This window comes from Polypterus senegalus, chromosome 12 (genome assembly GCF_016835505.1).
Source record: "Polypterus senegalus isolate Bchr_013 chromosome 12, ASM1683550v1, whole genome shotgun sequence".
NCBI classification, from domain to species: Eukaryota; Metazoa; Chordata; class Cladistia; order Polypteriformes; family Polypteridae; genus Polypterus; species Polypterus senegalus.
The window spans coordinates 41285003-41302422 of record NC_053165.1 but is presented as its reverse complement, the minus strand read 5'-3'; the positions used below and the strand labels follow the sequence as shown (position 1 = coordinate 41302422).

Genomic DNA, 17420 nt, shown 5'->3' with positions numbered 1-17420 from the left:
AAAAAAGTACCCAAAGTAGAATCTTAGCTAACATGTAAGCTCCACTCAGACAAGGACCTGGTTGGATTCAGGCCTAGGGATGGATGGATGGATGGATGGATAGATAGATAGATACTTTATTAATCCAAAAGGGACATTCACATAATCCAGCAGCAGCATACTGATACAAAAAACAATATTAAATTAAAGAGTAATAAAAATGCAGGTAAAAACAGACAATAACTTTGAATAATGTTAACGTTTACCCCTCCGGGTAGAATTGAAGAGTCGCATAGTGTGGTGGAGGAACGATTTCCTCGGTCTGTCAGTGGAGCAGGACGATGACAGCAGTCTGTCGCTGAAGCTGGTCCTCTGCCTGGAGATGACACTGTTCAATGGATTCTCCATGATTGACAGGAGCCTGCTCAGCAGTGCTAAACAGTCCTAACCTCTGCACCATTGTGTCCCACTCCCCATGTATTTTAATTTGATACACTCAATACCTTTAATGGTGTTGACATTTTACTAACCCTTTCTGTCTGTGAATTATTCAGCATGCCTGTGTTCTATGTTGTGATTTAATTTTGGTTCACCCCAGTTAGGGAGGATGAACTGTAGTTTTAACTCAAGGCATTTCTAAGATATTTGGCCAAATTTGGTTGGGTTACACACAAGGTCCAAGAAAAATGACAATAAAAAAGCACCAAAATTAAACAACAAAAAATGACCTAATACTAATAATGGAAGAATTGTAACATTGTGATAATGTTAACAGACATATTTGCAGGATAGTTACAGTTTTAGCATATTTATAACAACAACCCATCCACTTTCTAACCAGCTTATCCAGTTCATAGTTACAGTGAATCAGTGCCTATCCAAAGATCACTGGGCAGGTATCAACTATATAATGGGTATGTAGTTCATCCCAGAGAGCTTTTAAATCAGGCTCATTTAAAGCTCAAAATTAAGCTACAACACATCTTTGGGATGTAGGAGGAGCATCCATACGCAGAACTGTCAATGTGCAAATTTCACATAACCAGTTTATGGGATGGGATTTGGACATGGAACATTTAACATTGGTGAAATGATGAATTTGGAATTTATTGTAGATATGAAAGAAAAAGACATAGCAACTAAGCAGGATATCCCACTACCAACATTTAACAGCTCATATGTAGACAAGCTTATAAGTCAACCCATATCACTGCTGGGTAATGCTTCAACTACTTAGTAGAGTAAAATTAACTAACAATATTAAAAATAAAAACTATAACAAAAAACTGGACTATAATAATAGTTGCTAAAATAAATATTCACCTTACAGGGTACAGTAAACAACAACAATATTTAGTAAATACCTTTTAATTGTGTCAGATAATGTAATCATTTATTTATAATGATCTAACATGCAGTGACCTTGAGCTTTATAGGAACAATGGCCAATCAGATTTGTACAAAAAAGATGGTAATTGCTGAAAGTATGCCTTGACATAATTATTAGTTTCATGGTCTATTAATAAAATCATAACACAATTTCCTAAAGTAATTAAAAATGCTGAAAATAAAGGCATTTGAGAATCTTCATTCAAATGGAGAAACTTAAAAACAAGAACATCCATAAGACAATATGTAGATAGCTTGAAAAATGTGTAATGTACACTACACAGCAAAATAAGGACGAGAGAGAGCTGCCTCATTTCAGACCACATTATCTTGATAGATGAAACTCACCATCATGACCTCTGAGGGTCTTACAGGTGTAGTCGGTAGATGATCTCCCAGATATCATATGTTTCTCCAGTTTTGAGCGATGCAAGTAATAACTCCTCCAGGTCTGCATTCCAGGTTTAAGAAGTGAAGGGTTGCAAAAAGTCCAACGCTGCAGACACATATTTCTGAAAAGATATTTGCAAAAATAAAGGTAGTGGCAGCAAGCACTGGATCCATTTAGCTCAGCAGAGCTTATTAATTTATGAAGGAAACTGCTTACTATAAACAAGTTACAAATGAACACTTTGAAAATTCCATACAACAAATAATGTTTGACCAAGAATGTAAGCACTTGTCACTTTCTAATAATTTTTGTGCTAGACTGCACGTTTTACAGCGCAATGCACATTTTTTTAGCATTTACACTATTATACACTTAAGATGTAATCATTATGTGCACTACAATAAAAAACGTAATTAATGTTGCTGCTTGTCGACTTCAGGTGAATGGGTTTGAAACTCATCCTAATCACTGTCTATAGTGACTTTGCATGTTTTCTCAAGATACTACAGTTTTTATCCTAAGTCAGTTGAGCACAGCACCAACTGGACAAAAATGATGCACTGGGAATTATATAAAGAGCCAAAAAATGTTGTATTTTAGTCAAATTACATTTAAAAAAATACAGAATGAAGAATTACATATTTCAAACACTGAATTAAATGGCAGATCCCAACTTCACAAATCAAAAAGAAATACAGAAGTAATAAGACAGACAAACACTGCATGTCACCTTAAATACTGCTATGCTTACCTAAAAAAATTATACCTTCTTCAAAGTAATGAGAGGAAAAAAATTAGAGATGCTTCAATCAGGTTTTTTAAGGCTGATACCAATCACTGATTTCATGTTACATGATTGACTGACTCCAATACCTATTTTTCTACTTTATCCCTTTAAAAAACTTTTTACAATAACCTTCTGCATAACCAGACAATAGCAGTCTTATATTCTATATGAAAATGTATTTTTATAATTAAACTATAGACCATATTGTGACAGTGCAGGTCAGCTCCATGCTCCCACTCTTGTCTGGAAGCCTCTTGAACCCAACACTGTCAATAACGTAACTGGATGAACCTGGCAGATGAGGACAAAACACACACAAAGGAAGTGAATGGTTACTATGGAGGAATATTTCTGACAAAATTAAATAAATAAATAAATGCACAAATAAATAAAAGTACGGTGAAATGTGAACATAAATAAATAAATGTGTCATAAAATGAGAGCATAAATAAATGTGTCACGAAATATGTTTTTTGTTGCTTATTTATTTAATTTTGTCTGTAACATTCCTCCAAACCATCATGAAATACGACTTGAAATAAAACTGTCACTTTCACTCGCCCTCTAGTTATTGATTGGTGAATGGATAGCACAAGAATTAATTAGCAAAATTCTTACTACTGCCGATGAAATGGATTCTGCCGAAGATATTACGTTATTTCAGAGAGAGAATTGAAGATTTATTGGAAGAAATTACAATGTTGGTGGCCCTTTTAGACTCCGATATAGATGAAGCTATTTTTGAAATTATCGAAGAACTGGTGGAACGGACTCTACTACACTCCAGTTCAGGTGACGCAGTTCCCTGCTCTGGATGTCCATCCTATGACATTCCAGATGAGTCAATAGAACAGACAGATTGCAGATCTATATCGTGTATCGGGGAAGACGATCACAAGGCGAATGAGCCAGTTTGATATACGGTAAGCGGCAACAGCTGTATTAGTTTAGGTACTTTGACATGGAATGCCCAAAGCAGCGCCAACTAATATTTTGAACTGAGTATTTGACCCTTGTTTTACGAGTATAAAGTCAGGTGCATATTCGCTTTGTTGTTTGAAAAAGTAGCTGCGAATATGCACCTGACTTTATACTCGTAAAACAAGGGTTCAAAATATTAGTTGGAGCTGCTTTGGGCATTCCATGTCAAAGTACCTAAACTAATACAGCTGTTGCAGTTTACCGTATATCAAACTGGCTCATTCGCCTTGTGATCGTCTTCCCCGATACACTATATAGATCTGCAATCTGTCGTACTTTTAAACCGCACAGCAGAAGGTGTTCTATTGTCTCAGCTGAAATGTCAAAGGATAGACGTCCAGAGCAGGGAACTGCATCACCTGAACTGGAGTGTAGTCGAGTCCGTTCCACCTGTTTTCGAAAAGTTCAAAAATAGTTTAATCTATATCGGAGTCTAAAAGGGCCGCCAACATTGTAATTTCTTCCGATAAATCTTCAATTTTCTCTCTGAAATACGTAATATCTTCAGCAGAATCCATTTCATCGGCAGTAGTAAGCATTTTTCTAATTAATTCTTGTGCTATCGATTCACCAATCAGTAACTAGAGGGTGTATTAGAGCCCACCCTCTCAACTTTGACGAGTGAAAGTGACAGTTTTATTTCAAGTCATATTTCATGATGGTTTGGAGGAATGTTATGGACAAAATGAAATAAATAAATACGCAACAAAAAACATATTTCGTGACACATTTATTTATTTATGCTCTCATTTCATGACAAATTTATTTATTTAGGCTCTCATTTCATGACACATTCATTTATTTATGCTCACATTTCACAGTACTTTTATTTATTTAATCTTGTCCGAAATATTCCTCCATAGTTACAAGGTGAACAGTGCTTTCATTTAAAACTAATCAAACCAAACTGTGTCCAAAAAGTGCAGTGCTTCAAAATGTTCCAGAAATAAATAATCCATCTAAATGAAAATGTGCTGGTGGAGGTTAAAAACAGTTCAATAAATATTCCTTTAAAATGATGAGGTTAAAACCAGAGACATTCCATAAAAACAGTGCTTTCCTTTAAACCTGCAGAAGGACCTTGCAGAAGGAAGAGACGCCCGCTGACAGGTGCAGTCAACCTTCTTATCTGGGCTCCGTTCCCTGCCGCCTTTCCTTCGCTGTCTGCAGGGCAACCCAGCAAATCCCACACGTCTCTCCCACTGCTTACCTTCAGCCCTTGCTGGGAGACGCCATCAATTGGGCTACTCCTACTCCCATATAAGCACACAGCAGAAGCTCCTCTTTCACAAGCCTCTGGCTCCCATGGCCCTGAGACTCACTCCCAACCACCTGCCTCACTCCATAAGCTTGGGCGCCTCTCTGCAGAAGCCTCCATAATGCAATACTTTTGAAAAATTCATCAGCAGACCAGATACACTGTTTTCCTCATTGTCTTCAGAATCTGAGGCAGTCCTGCACTAAGTACTACATTATGTCACCAAATAAGGATCTTGAATCATGCTGTCAATCTGAGACAGTAATGTAAAAAATGTAATTTGATGGAAGCAAAACACTATGTAGATAAGACATTTAGAAGCAAGTCATGTATTTTAAAAATAGTTTTTACTTACTTTTTTAAATGTTATAAATAATGCAATTAAATACATTGATGAGTTCTATATATAGATTATATATACATATATATATATATATATATATATGCACATATACTGTATATATATACACACACACACATATATATATATTGTCAGGGATGCCAGGGGCAACGACCCGGCCGGGACGCCTTAAGTAACTGGAGGAGGGTCTACGCGCGCCCTGGATCATGTGAGGGCCGCCATCCTGGTTGCTTTGGGGGCCACGGGCACAGAGCTTGGAAGCTCCACCCTGTAGGGGCCCGTGGTCGCCGCCAGTGGCCGTTCCCGTGCCTTGGGAGCCCTGGACCTCAGCACTTCCGCTACACCAGGAAGTGCTGGGGAAAGAAGAGGGACACCGGAGTGCTTCCGGGGATGCAGCCGGCACTTCCGCCACACAGAGGCGTGTCGGCGGGTGATTGCTGGAACCCACCTGGAGCACATCCGGGTGATAATAAAAGGGGCCGCCTCCCTTCATTCAGGGCGAGAGTCGGGAGTGGAGAGGACTGAGCTTGCTGGAGGAGGCAAGGAGGCGGCCTGAAGTGGAAGAAATATATATATAGTAATAAGGCGCTATATAAGCACCCGACCTGGCACAGACTGACACAGAGGCACGTACAAAATTCACTAGCTTTTTATTTTTCTTCCCCCATGGGCACACGTCTTCCATGTGCCCCACAGGTAATACACAGTCCCAAAAACACAATTCAATAGCACCAAAACACTCTCTCGTTTACGACCACTCCTCCTCAAGCTTAGTCCTCCTCCTCCCGAATCTGGCCATCGACTGGTGGTGGCTGGCCCTTTTTATAGCCCACCCAGAAGCATTCCAGGTGCATGACCACCTGGTCCTAACTGCCGGGTGGGGCTGAAGACTCGTCCAGCTAGGCTGTTGACTCCATGGAGCTCCCCCCAGCGACCATCCGAGCTCCCAACCAGGCTGTGGAAGACTCCTTCTCCCATGGAGCCATGCGACCAGTTGGGGAATTACCGTCTGCCAGGGAGGCTGCCATCAAGCGTCCCGGGAGAGGTTTCGAGACTGCCCATGGTTGCTCCCCCAGAACAGATAGAGTAGGGGCGTCCTGGTCGGGTATGGGACCCGGCTCTCCATCACAATCTATAATAATAAAAGGCAAAGCCCTCACTGACTGACTCACTCACTCACTCACTCACTGACTCATCACTAATTCTCCAACTTCCCATGTAGGTAGAAAGCTGACATTTGGCAGGCTTATTCCTTACAGCATACTTACAAAAGTTAAGCAGGTTTCATTTCAAAATTCTACACGTAACGGTCATAACGGTCGACAATGTCCGCCATGTTGAACTTTCTTATTCATGGCCCCATCTTCATGAAATTTGGTAGGCGGCTTCCCTGAGCTAACCGAAACCAATGTACATACTTATTTCGGTGGTATGATGCCACTGTCGGCCGCCATATTGAACTTTTCAACAGTCTTTGTTACTTATGTGCCCATCTTCAAGAAATTTGGTACATGGGTTCCCAACGCTAACTGAATCCTACTTGCGTACATATATACGTCTATAGCCTGCAGCTCGGTCGCCGTGTAAGGTGGCGTTGGGTCCCCCATCCCAACGCCTCCCACGTTGTTGGCTGCCTGCCTATATAAGACCACCCGTTGCTCCGGTCTCTACATTCCCTTCCTTGCTTCGCCACGGGATTCACGTCTCCCTATTGATAACTACAGCCTTTTTGTTTAATCCACGGCTTCTCCGCTGTTTTATTGTTTGTTTATTACAATTATAGTTATTGTGTAGGTATTTTACACTTACTTTACATTGCTCAGGTACCCATTTCCTTTATCATTCCAACCCCCATTACAGTGTCTATCGAGATGATCATATTGCACGGCCATATCAGGCTCACTCTTGATATCCGGAGGAACATTGTGTCTTATGTATTGAATGACTGGGACAGGTTCAAGGTGTGGACTGATGATGGTACAGGAGATAATTATACTACACAGGAGCACTATAAGAGTGAAATGCTTAAGCCCTTCACCTATGGTTCTGCTTGTGAGTTGATGGCTGCCACTGAATTGTTCGGTTGTTGCTTTCAAGTGTACCAAAATGGCCAAATATTTTACACCTTTCGACAACCGCCAATGCCTCTTAAACATCTTAGATTCACAGGTGACGATTTCAGTAGTGGACACTTTGATGTTTATGAATGTTTAAACTCTCAAAAGCTGGATGTGATTTTATCGATGAAACCGGTTGTGTGCTTACAACATTTGACAGATGCCGAATGTCACTTCAACACAACAAGTCCTGCAAATACTAACGTAATTGAAACAAACCATGAAACTCAAACCGATTACGACAGCAGCAATCCAAGCTGTGAGATGTGAAACAAGATTACTGTTCACATGGCCAACTGTACGTTGCATCCTTAAGAGTAAGCTCAGCGCAAAGCTTGGTCATGTTACAACCGGAGTGCCGAACTCACAATGTGGTATACAAAGAGATCAAATAATAACAAATAATTATTGGCATATTTTCCCTGTTTAAAAAGGTTTAATTTTCTTCTTAATAAAAATTTTAATGCAGTACTTTGTATTTTGCTAGTATATATATATATTTTGAAATACATCAGTCTGTGTGTAATGAATCAATCTAATATACAAGTTTCACTTTTTGAATGGGATTACTGAAATAAATCAACTTTGTCATGATATTTTAATTTTATGACCGGCACCTGTATATATATATATATATATATATATATATATATATATATATATATATATATATATATACAGTGGTGTGAAAAACTATTTGCCCCTTCCTGATTTCTTATTCTTTTGCATGTTTGTCACACAAAATGTTTCTGATCATCAAACACATTTAACCATTAGTCAAATATAAGACAAGTAAACACAAAATGCAGTTTTTAAATGATGGTTTTTATTATTTAGGGAGAAAAAAAATCCAAACCTACATTGGCCCTGTGTGAAAAAGTAATTGCCCCCTGAACCTAATAACTGGTTGGGCCACCCTTAGCAGCAATAACTGCAATCAAGTGTTTGCGATAACTTGCAATGAGTCTTTTACAGCTCTGGAGGAATTTTGGCCCACTCATCTTTGCAGAATTGTTGTAATTCAGCTTTATTTCAGGGTTTTCTAGCATGAAGCGCCTTTTTTAAGGTCATGCCATAGCATCTCAATTGGATTCAGGTCAGGACTTTGACTAGGCCACTCCAAAGTCTTCATTTTGTTTTTCTTCAGCCATTCAGAGGTGGATTTGCTGGTGTGTTTTGGGTCATTGTCCTGTTGCAGCACCCAAGATCGCTTCAGCTTGAGTTGACGAACAGATGGCCGGATATTCTCCTTCAGGATTTTTGGTAGACAGTAGAATTCATGGTTCCATCTATCACAGCAAGCCTTCCAGGTCCTGAAGCAGCAAAACAACCCCAGACCATCACACTACCACCACCATATTTTACTGTTGGTATGATGTTCTTTTCTGAAATGCTGTGTTCCTTTTAAGCCAGATGTAACGGGACATTTGCCTTCCAAAAAGTTCAACTTTTGTCTCATCAGTCCACAAGGTATTTTCCCAAAAGTCTTGGCAATCATGGAGATGTTTCTTAGCAAAATTGAGACGAGCCCTAATGTTCTTTTTGCTTAACGGTGGTTTGCGTCTTGGAAATCTGCCATGCAGGCCGTTTTTGCCCAGTCTCTTTCTTATGGTGGAGTCGTGAACACTGACCTTAATTGAGGCAAGTGAGGCCTGCAGTTCTTTAGACGTTGTCCTGGGGTCTTTTGTGACCTCTCAGATGAGTCGTCTCTGCGCTCTTGGGGTAATTTTGGTCGGCCAGCCGGCCACTCCTGGGAAGGTTCACCACTGTTCCATGTTTTGCCATTTGTGGATAATGGCTCTCACTGTGGTTCGCTGGAGTCCCAAAGCTTTAGAAATGGCTTTATAACCTTTACCAGACTGATAGATCTCAATGACTTCTGTTCTCATTTGTTCCTGAATTTCTTTGGATCTTGGCATGATGTCTAGCTTTTGAGGTGCTTTTGGTCTACTTCTCTGTGTCAGGCAGCTCCTATTGAAGTGATTTCTTGATTGAAACAGGTGTGGCAGTAATCAGGCCTGGGGGTGGCTACGGAAATTGAACTCAGGTGTGATACACCACAGTTAGGTGATTTTTGAACAAGGGGGCAATTACTTTTTCACACAGGGCCAATGTAGGTTTGGATTTTTTTTCTCCCTAAATAATAAAACCATCATTTAAAAACTGCATTTTGTGTTTACTTGTGTTATATTTGACTAATGGTTAAATGTGTTTGATGATCAGAAACATTTTGTGTGACAAACATGCAAAAGAATAAGAAATCAGGAAGGGGCAAATAGTTTTCACACCACTGTATATATATATATATATATATATATATATATACTAGCCCTGTGCGGCCAACTACGTTGTGCGTGTTAAAGTTGTCTGTGAAGGGCTCCCTGTTTAAACGCGGCTGCCAGTCGTGAACTGGGCCCTTCGTTGCACAGCATTATGATTTTTATAAGGGAAACAAAATTAAAAAGAAAACCCCTGGATATTGATTCGATAGGAACGGCCCACTCGGAATCACTATCCGAATCGTAATTATGTGGTGATGTAGGAGCATTTTTGTTTCTGTCCGTTCACAGTCCATCTCATTTTCAGGACGCTGTCGTTTCCTCTCACGATGTCTTCTCAACCTTTCTCCAATCTCGCAGGTTGCTTTGTGGCAATCCAAAGAGTAAGGCAATAAACACGGAACAATGGTTATTAAAGGGGGACACATAGGTATCCAGGCTCTTTAAAGCATAAATAGAGATCACTTCACTGACATGTTAGCATGTACAACTGTGAGACGTGAAGCACTCGCTGGCTACAACGTAACAATAATAATTTCTGGAACGTGCTGTTATGTTGTCATTCATTTTACCCACTGTCTTTCTTTCATTCATATGTTACGTAGGCACATACCTTTTATCTTCGGCAATCTCATTCTCTAACCAGGCCTCAGGAGCTAACCAGCGTAACACTGTCCACCACCCCTTTCGTTATTCCGGCACATTGTTGACATCCGTCAGTAACAACAACATACTAAACTGGAAGGTGGTCTATGCATGCGTGGAATTCGCAGACAAACAAAGATCAAGATCTAAATGAAGATCTTAGTTAATTTAGCACAACAATTTGTTTTGTTTGAATGTCTGTGTTTTGAGGTGTGACTGGAGTACTACAGTCTTCAGTAATATAAGCCTGGAGGAGATTCTTAATGCAATGCCTATGTTTTAGCTGTCTCTCTACTGCCATCTAGTGCTTCTTCTAATTCATTCGCGGACAAACAAAGATCAAGACCCAAATGAAGATTATATATATATATATATATATATATATATATATATATATATATATATATATATATATATATATATATATATATATATATATATCACGCTTGGGTCACAGATTTGCACAGAAACACAGGAGGTTGGAGACAGGAATTTTATTCAAACACTGCAAACGAACATTTGTCTCTTTTTCAAAAGTTTAAATGTACTCTCCATGACAAGACAGAGATGACAGAGAGAGAGAGAAAGAAAGAAGCAAACAATCAATTCCAGGACTGACAGGTGCTGTACATGCTTTTAAGTATGCAGAGAATTGCGCGAGAGGTTTATCACGTGACAGAGCGCAAGTAAGGTAAGCAATGTGAAGGTAGTCTGTCAACGTTTTTCAGGGGTTTTCCCAGGAACGTCTGTATTCTCTGAGAGTGCGATCAGCCCTCCAGCTCACAATATATATATATATATATATATATATATATATATATATATATATATATATATATATTAGTTTTATATATATATATATATATATATTTTTTTTTTTTATTGTCACAGGGGGCTGGGGGTCAGACCCAGCCGGGACGCCTGGGAGGTCTATATGTCCCCCAGGCCAGGAGGTGTTGAGCGGACCACGGGAAAGGAGCAAGGAGGCTCAAGCCCCATGGAGCCCGTGGCCACCACCAGGGGGCACCCCAAGCGTCATGGAGCACAGGAGATCGACACTTCCGCCACACCTGGGAGAGTGGATGAAGAACCTTCCAGGGATGCCCGGAGTGCTTCCGGGTGCAAAGAGTGTCATCAAGCACCTGGAGCACATCTGGGTGGGAATAAAAGGGGCCGCCTCACTCCAATCAGAGAGCTAGAGTCGGGAAGCTCCCATGAGGAGAGGAAAGGCGGCCCATGGAGATTGAGAGAGAAGCCAGTGAGGAGGGTGATTGGTGCTGGGAGCACTGTGTGCTGTGTGGGACTTATTTGTAATAATAAGCGTTATGTTTTGTGTAAAGTCTCCTCCTTGAACCATCACCTTATCGTGGTGGAGGGGTTTGCATGTCCCAATGATCCTAGGAGCTATGTTGTCCGGGGCTTTATGCCCCTGGTAGGGCCACCCAGGGCAAACTGGTCCTAGGTGAGGGATGAGACAAAGAGTGGTTCAAACTGAACTGGCTCTTGGGATGTGGAATGTCACCTCTCTGAAGGGGAAGGAGCCTGAGCTAGTGCGCGAGGTCGAGAGGTTCCGGCTAGATATAGTCAGACTCACCTCGACGCACAGCTTGGACTCTGGAACCAATCTCCTTGAGAGGGGCTGGACTCTCTACCACTCTGGAGTTGCCCCCGGTGAGAGGCCGAGCAGGTGTGGGCATACTTGCCCCCACTTGGAGCCTGTGCATTGGGGTTTACCCGGTGGACGAGAGGGTGGCCTCCCTCCGCCTTCGGGTGGGGGGAAGGGTCCTGACTGTTGTTTGTGCATATGCGCCGAACAGCAGTTTGGAGTATCCACCCTTTTTGGAGTCTCTGGAGGGGTTGCTAGAGGGCATACCTTCTGGGGATTCCCTCGTTTTGCTGGGAGACTTCAATGCTCACGTGGGCAATGACAGTGAGACCTGGAAGGCGTGATTGGGAGGAATGGCCCCGATCTGAACCCGGCGGTGTTTTGTTATTGGACTTCTGTGCTCGTCATGGATTGTCCATAACGAACACCATGTTCAAGCATAAGGGTGTTCATATGTGCACTTGGCACCAGGACACCCTAGGCCTTAGGTCGATGATCGACTTTGTGGTCGTGTCGCCGGACTTGCGGCCATATGTCTTGGACACTTTCGGGTGAAGAGAGGGGCGAGCTGTCAACTGATCACCACCTGGTGGTGAGTTGGCTTCGATGGTGGGGAAGATGCGGTCAGACCTGGTAGGCCCAAGCGTGTTGTGAGGGTCTGCTGGGAACGGCTGGCAGAGTCCCCTGTCAGAAGTAGCTTCAACTCCCACCTCCGGCAGAACTTCAACCCGTCCCGAGGGAGGTGGGGACATTGAGTCGAATGGGCCATGTTCCGTGCCTCTATTGTTGAGGCGGCTGACGGAGCTGTGGCCGCAAGGTGGTCGGTGCCTGTCGTGGTGGCAATCCCCGAACCCGTTGGTGGACACCGCGTGAGGGATGCCGTCAAGCTGAAGAAGGAGTCCTATAGGACTTTTTGTCCTGTGGGTCTCTGGAGGCAGCTGATAGGTACCGGCAGGCCAAGCGGACGCGGCTTCGTTGTTGCTGAGGCAAAACTTCGGGCATGGGAGGAGTTTGGAGAGCCATGGAGAGCGACTTTGGACGGCTTCGAGGAGATTCTGGTCCACCGTCCGGCGTCTCAGGAGGGAAGCAGTGCAGTGTCAACACCGTATATGGTGGGGATGGTGCGCTGCTGACCTCGACTTCGGGCGTTGTGGGTCGGTGGGAGGAGTACTTGAAGACCTCCTCAATCCCACTAACATGCCTTCCAATGAGGAAGCAGAGCCTGGGGACTCTGAGGTGGGCTCTCCCATCTCTGGGACTGAAGTCACCGAGGTGGTCAAAAAAACTCCTTGGTGGCAGGGCCCGGGGTGGATGAGATACGCCGGAGTTCCTTAAGGCTCTGGATGTTGTAGGACTGTCTTGGTTGACACGCTCTGCAACATCGCATGGACATCGGGACAGTGCCTCTGGATTGGCAGACCGGGGTGGTGGTCCCCTCTTTAAAAGGGGACGGAGGGTGTGTTCCAACTATAGAGGGATCACACTCCTCAGCCTCCCTGGAAAAGTCTATTCGGGGTTCTGGAGAGGAGGGTCCGTCGGATAGTGAACCTCGGATTCAGGAGGAACAGTGTGGTTTTCGTCCTGGTCGTCGAACAGTGGACCAGCTCTTCACCCTTAGCAGAGTCCTGGAGGGTGCATGGGAGTTTGCCCGACCGGTCTACATGTGTTTTGTGGACTTGGAAAGGCATTGACCGTGTCCCTCGGGAATCCTGTGGGGGTGCTCGGGAGTATGGGGTACGGACCCCTGATAAGAGCTGTTCGGTCTCTGTACAACCGTGTCAGAGCTTGGTCCGCATTGCCGGCAGTAAGTCGAGCCCGTTTCCAGTGAGAGTTGGACTCCGCCAGGGCTGCCCTTTGTCACCGATTCTGTTCATAACTTTTATGGACAGAATTTCTAAGCGCAGCCAGGGTGTTGAAGGGGTCCGGTTTGGTGGACTCAGGATTGGGTCACTGCTTTTGCAGATGATGTTGTCCTGTTTGCTTCATCAGGCCGTGATCTTCAGCTCTCTCTGGATCGGTTCGCAGCTGAGTGTGAAGCGGCTGGGATGAGAATCAGCACCTCCAAATCCGAGAGCATGGTCCTCAGCGGAAAAGGGTGGAGTGCCCTCTCAGGGTTGGGGAGAGATCCTGCCCCAAGTGGAGGAGTTCAAGTATCTCGGGTCTTGTTCACGAGTGAGGGAAGAATGGGCGTGAGATCGACAGGCGGATCGGTGCGGCATCCGCAGTGATGCGGCTCTGCATCGGTCTGTCGTGGTGAAAAGGAGCTGAGCCGTAAGGCCAAGCTCTCAATTTACCAGTCGATCTACGCTCCTACCCTCACCTATGGTCATGAGCTATGGGTAGTGACCGAAAGAACGAGATCGCGAATACAAGCGGCTGAAATGAGTTTCCTCCGCAGGGTGTCTGGGCTTTCCCTTAAAGATAGGGTGAGAAGCTCAGTCATCCGGGAGGGGCTCAGAGTAGAGCCGCTGCTCCTCCGCATCGAGAGGAGTCAGATGAGGTGGCTCGGGCATCTGATCAGGATGCCTCCTGGACACCTCCCTGGTGAGGTGTTCCGGGCACGTCCAACGGGAGGAGGCCCGGGGAAGACCCAGGACACGCTGGAGGGACTATGTCTCCCGGCTGGCCTGGGAACGCATGGGATTCTCCGGAAGAGCTGGAAGAAGTGGCCGGGGAGAGGGAAGTCTGGGCCTCTCTGCTTAAGCTGCTGCCCCCGCGACCCGACCTCGGATAAGCGGAAGAGGATGGATGGATGGATGGATGTTTTGTGTAAAGTGCTGGTGTTAAGTCTGATGGTGTTCGGACCCAAGCTTACAATATATATTGTGGAACGAGCCCCGGACACAGACAGACGGACAAAGGTTTGTCACCCAACATACACATTTTTATTGTCCAAATATTTACAGTTTTAGGTGCACAACCCAGTGCTTCCAGCACCAATTCCCCAAAGTCCAGGCCTCTCTCTATAGTGCCTTCCTTCTCCAGGCCGCCTCCACTTTTCTCCAGCCAGACTTCCTCCACTCCTCGCCCGACTCCATTCATCGAATGTGTAGGGAGACGGCCCCTTTTATAAGCACCCGGATGTGCTCTAGGTGTGCTCCGGCCATCTCCCACCGACACGCCTCAGTGTGGCGGAAGTGCTGGCTGCATCCCCGGAAGCACTCCGGGTGTCCCTGCTCATCTTCCCCCCCAACACTTCCTGGTGTGGCGGAAGTGCTGAGGTCCAGGGCTCTCCAGGCACCGGGGCGCCCCCTGGCAGTGACCACGGGCCCCAACAGGGTTGGGCTTCCAAGCCCTGCACCCGTGGTCCCCAATGCAACCAGGGCCGGGATGCCTTGAGGGACCGGAAGAGGGTCAATGCCCACCCTGGATCACGTGGGGGCTGCCTTCCTGGTTGCTTTGGAGGCCACGGGTAGAGGGCTTGGAGGCCCAACCCTGTAGGGAGCCGTGGTCACTGCCAGGTGGCGCCCCAATGCCTTGGGGACCCTGGACCTCAGCACTTCCGCCACACCAGAAAGTGCTGGGGGGAAGAAGAAAAGGGACACCCGGAGAGCTTCCGGGAGAACAGCCGGCATTTCCGCCACACTGGAGCGTGTCCAGGGAGGAATGCCGGGAAATACCTGGAGCTCATCCGGGATGAGATAAAAGGGGCCGTCTCTCTTCATTCGAGGCTGGAGTCGGGTGGAAGCAGGACAAAGCAGGAGAGAGAGAGTGGAGGCGGCCCGAAGGAGAAGGCATTGTGTGGCCAGGACTTTGTTGGGGTTTGTTTGTGAGCATTTTATATTGTAAATATTGTAAATAAACGTGTGGTAGTGGATTACAACATGTCTGCCTGTCTGTATCCGGGCGGCGTCTACAATATATATATATATACAGTAATCCCTCGCTATTTCGCGCTTCGACTTTCGCGGCTTCACTCTATCGCGGATGTTAAATGTAAGCACATATAAATATATATCACAAAATTTTCGCTGGTTCGCTGCTTTCTGCGGACAATAGGTCTTTTAATTTATGGTACATGCTTCCTCAGTTTGTTTGCCCAGTTGATTTCATACAAGGGACGCTATAGGCGGATGGCTTTGAAGCTACCCAATCAGAGCATGTATTACATATTAACTAAAACTCCTCAATGCTATAAGATATGCTTCCTGCGCGGTGCTTGATTGTTTGCTCCTCTCTGCCTCTATCTCACCCTCTCTGACATTCTCTGCGCCTGACGGTGGGGGTGTGAGCTGAGGTGGTATTTGCACAGAAGCTGTTTGCCTAGTGGATACGGACGCACCTCTAAGAAATGCCGCTTTATCGCGGTGCTTCCAAAAGCACACTTATTGATTTTTTGATTGTTTGCTTTAATCTCGCTCTCTCTCTCTCTCTCTCTCTCTCTCTCTCTCTCTCTCTGACATTCTCTGCGCCTGATGGAGGAGATGTGAGCAGAGGGGCTGTTTGCACAGAGGCTGTTTGCTTAGAAGATACTGACGCTCCTCTAAAAAATGCCGCTTTATTGTGGTGCTTTGGAATACTTAAAAGCACATGTATTGATTTTTTGATTGTTTGCTTTTCTTTGCGAGCGCTCTCTCTCTCTCTCTGAAATTCTCTGCTCCTGAAGAGAAGAAGATATGTTTGCATTCTTTTAATTATGAGAAAGAACTGTTATCTCTGTCTTGTCATGGAGCACAGTTTAAACTTTTGACTAAAGGGTGTTATTTCATGTCTAGAGGGCTCTAATAACGTTAACAGTGTGGGAGAGTTTATAAGGGCTTATATAAAAATAACTATACAAACATATGGTTTCTACTTCGCGGATTTTCATCTATTTTTGGGGGTTCTGGAACGCAACCCCTGCGATCGAGGAGGGATTACTGTATATATAAATATATATAGTCATAGTTACGAGTCCAAGACATTATAAAGGTTTGGGGCAGCCACCCTTATATTGTTTTTCCCAGCTGCAAAAGGGTTTTTTGAATCAAAAGCACGATGTGCATATCACAGAGTCCAAAACAGAACTGGCTATAGTAGCCCAAGATGGAGGCTTTAAAGGTCTGGAGAGGAACTGATGTCAGCAAAGGGGTCGGAACCAGAAGTGACGTCATCAAAGGGGCCGGCTTCACAAGTGACGTCATCAAAGGGGCCGGCTTCACAAGTGACGTCATCAAAGGGGCCGGCTTCACAAGTGACATCTTCTGAGGCGCTGGAACCTTGCAGGATTTCCTGGGACCTAACTAGTTTTAGTTATACACAGTAATAAAAGTAATAGGTTTTAAGTAGTTTTGGTGTTTTATTTTATATAATCCAAGGTTTTCATTCCAATTTTACAGAAATCAATTTTGGTGTATAATTTGATATACTTTTATTTACAGGAAAAAGAAAATGAGATTGGTTTGTAAGTGCATAGATGATTCTGAAGCACAAAACACAATTTTCAAAAACCAAGATAATACCTGTTGCAAATACATATTGGAATTTACAAATTTATTTTCATTTCTTTTGTTTGACTGTCCTTCAAGTACAACCTTGTAGTAAGAGGACATAGACTGAATGAAAATCATGTTTTTTCATCTTTCTGGTTTTCAGCTCAATGCTGCACAGGAACGTATAGAGGCTTATAAAGACACTAGAGGCGATGG

At 44.1% G+C, this 17420-nt stretch overlaps 1 protein-coding gene across 1 annotated transcript in view; it reads right to left on the bottom strand.

Annotated features, from left to right (window-relative positions):
- fbxw12 (F-box and WD repeat domain containing 12) overlaps positions 1 to 17420 on the bottom strand; it is a 121173-nt gene that overhangs the window by 60038 nt on the left and 43715 nt on the right. Inside the window, exon 3 of the mRNA XM_039771003.1 lies at positions 1717 to 1880. Coding sequence (XP_039626937.1) covers positions 1717 to 1880 — 164 coding nt within the window. The remainder of the gene's footprint in view (positions 1 to 1716; positions 1881 to 17420) is intronic.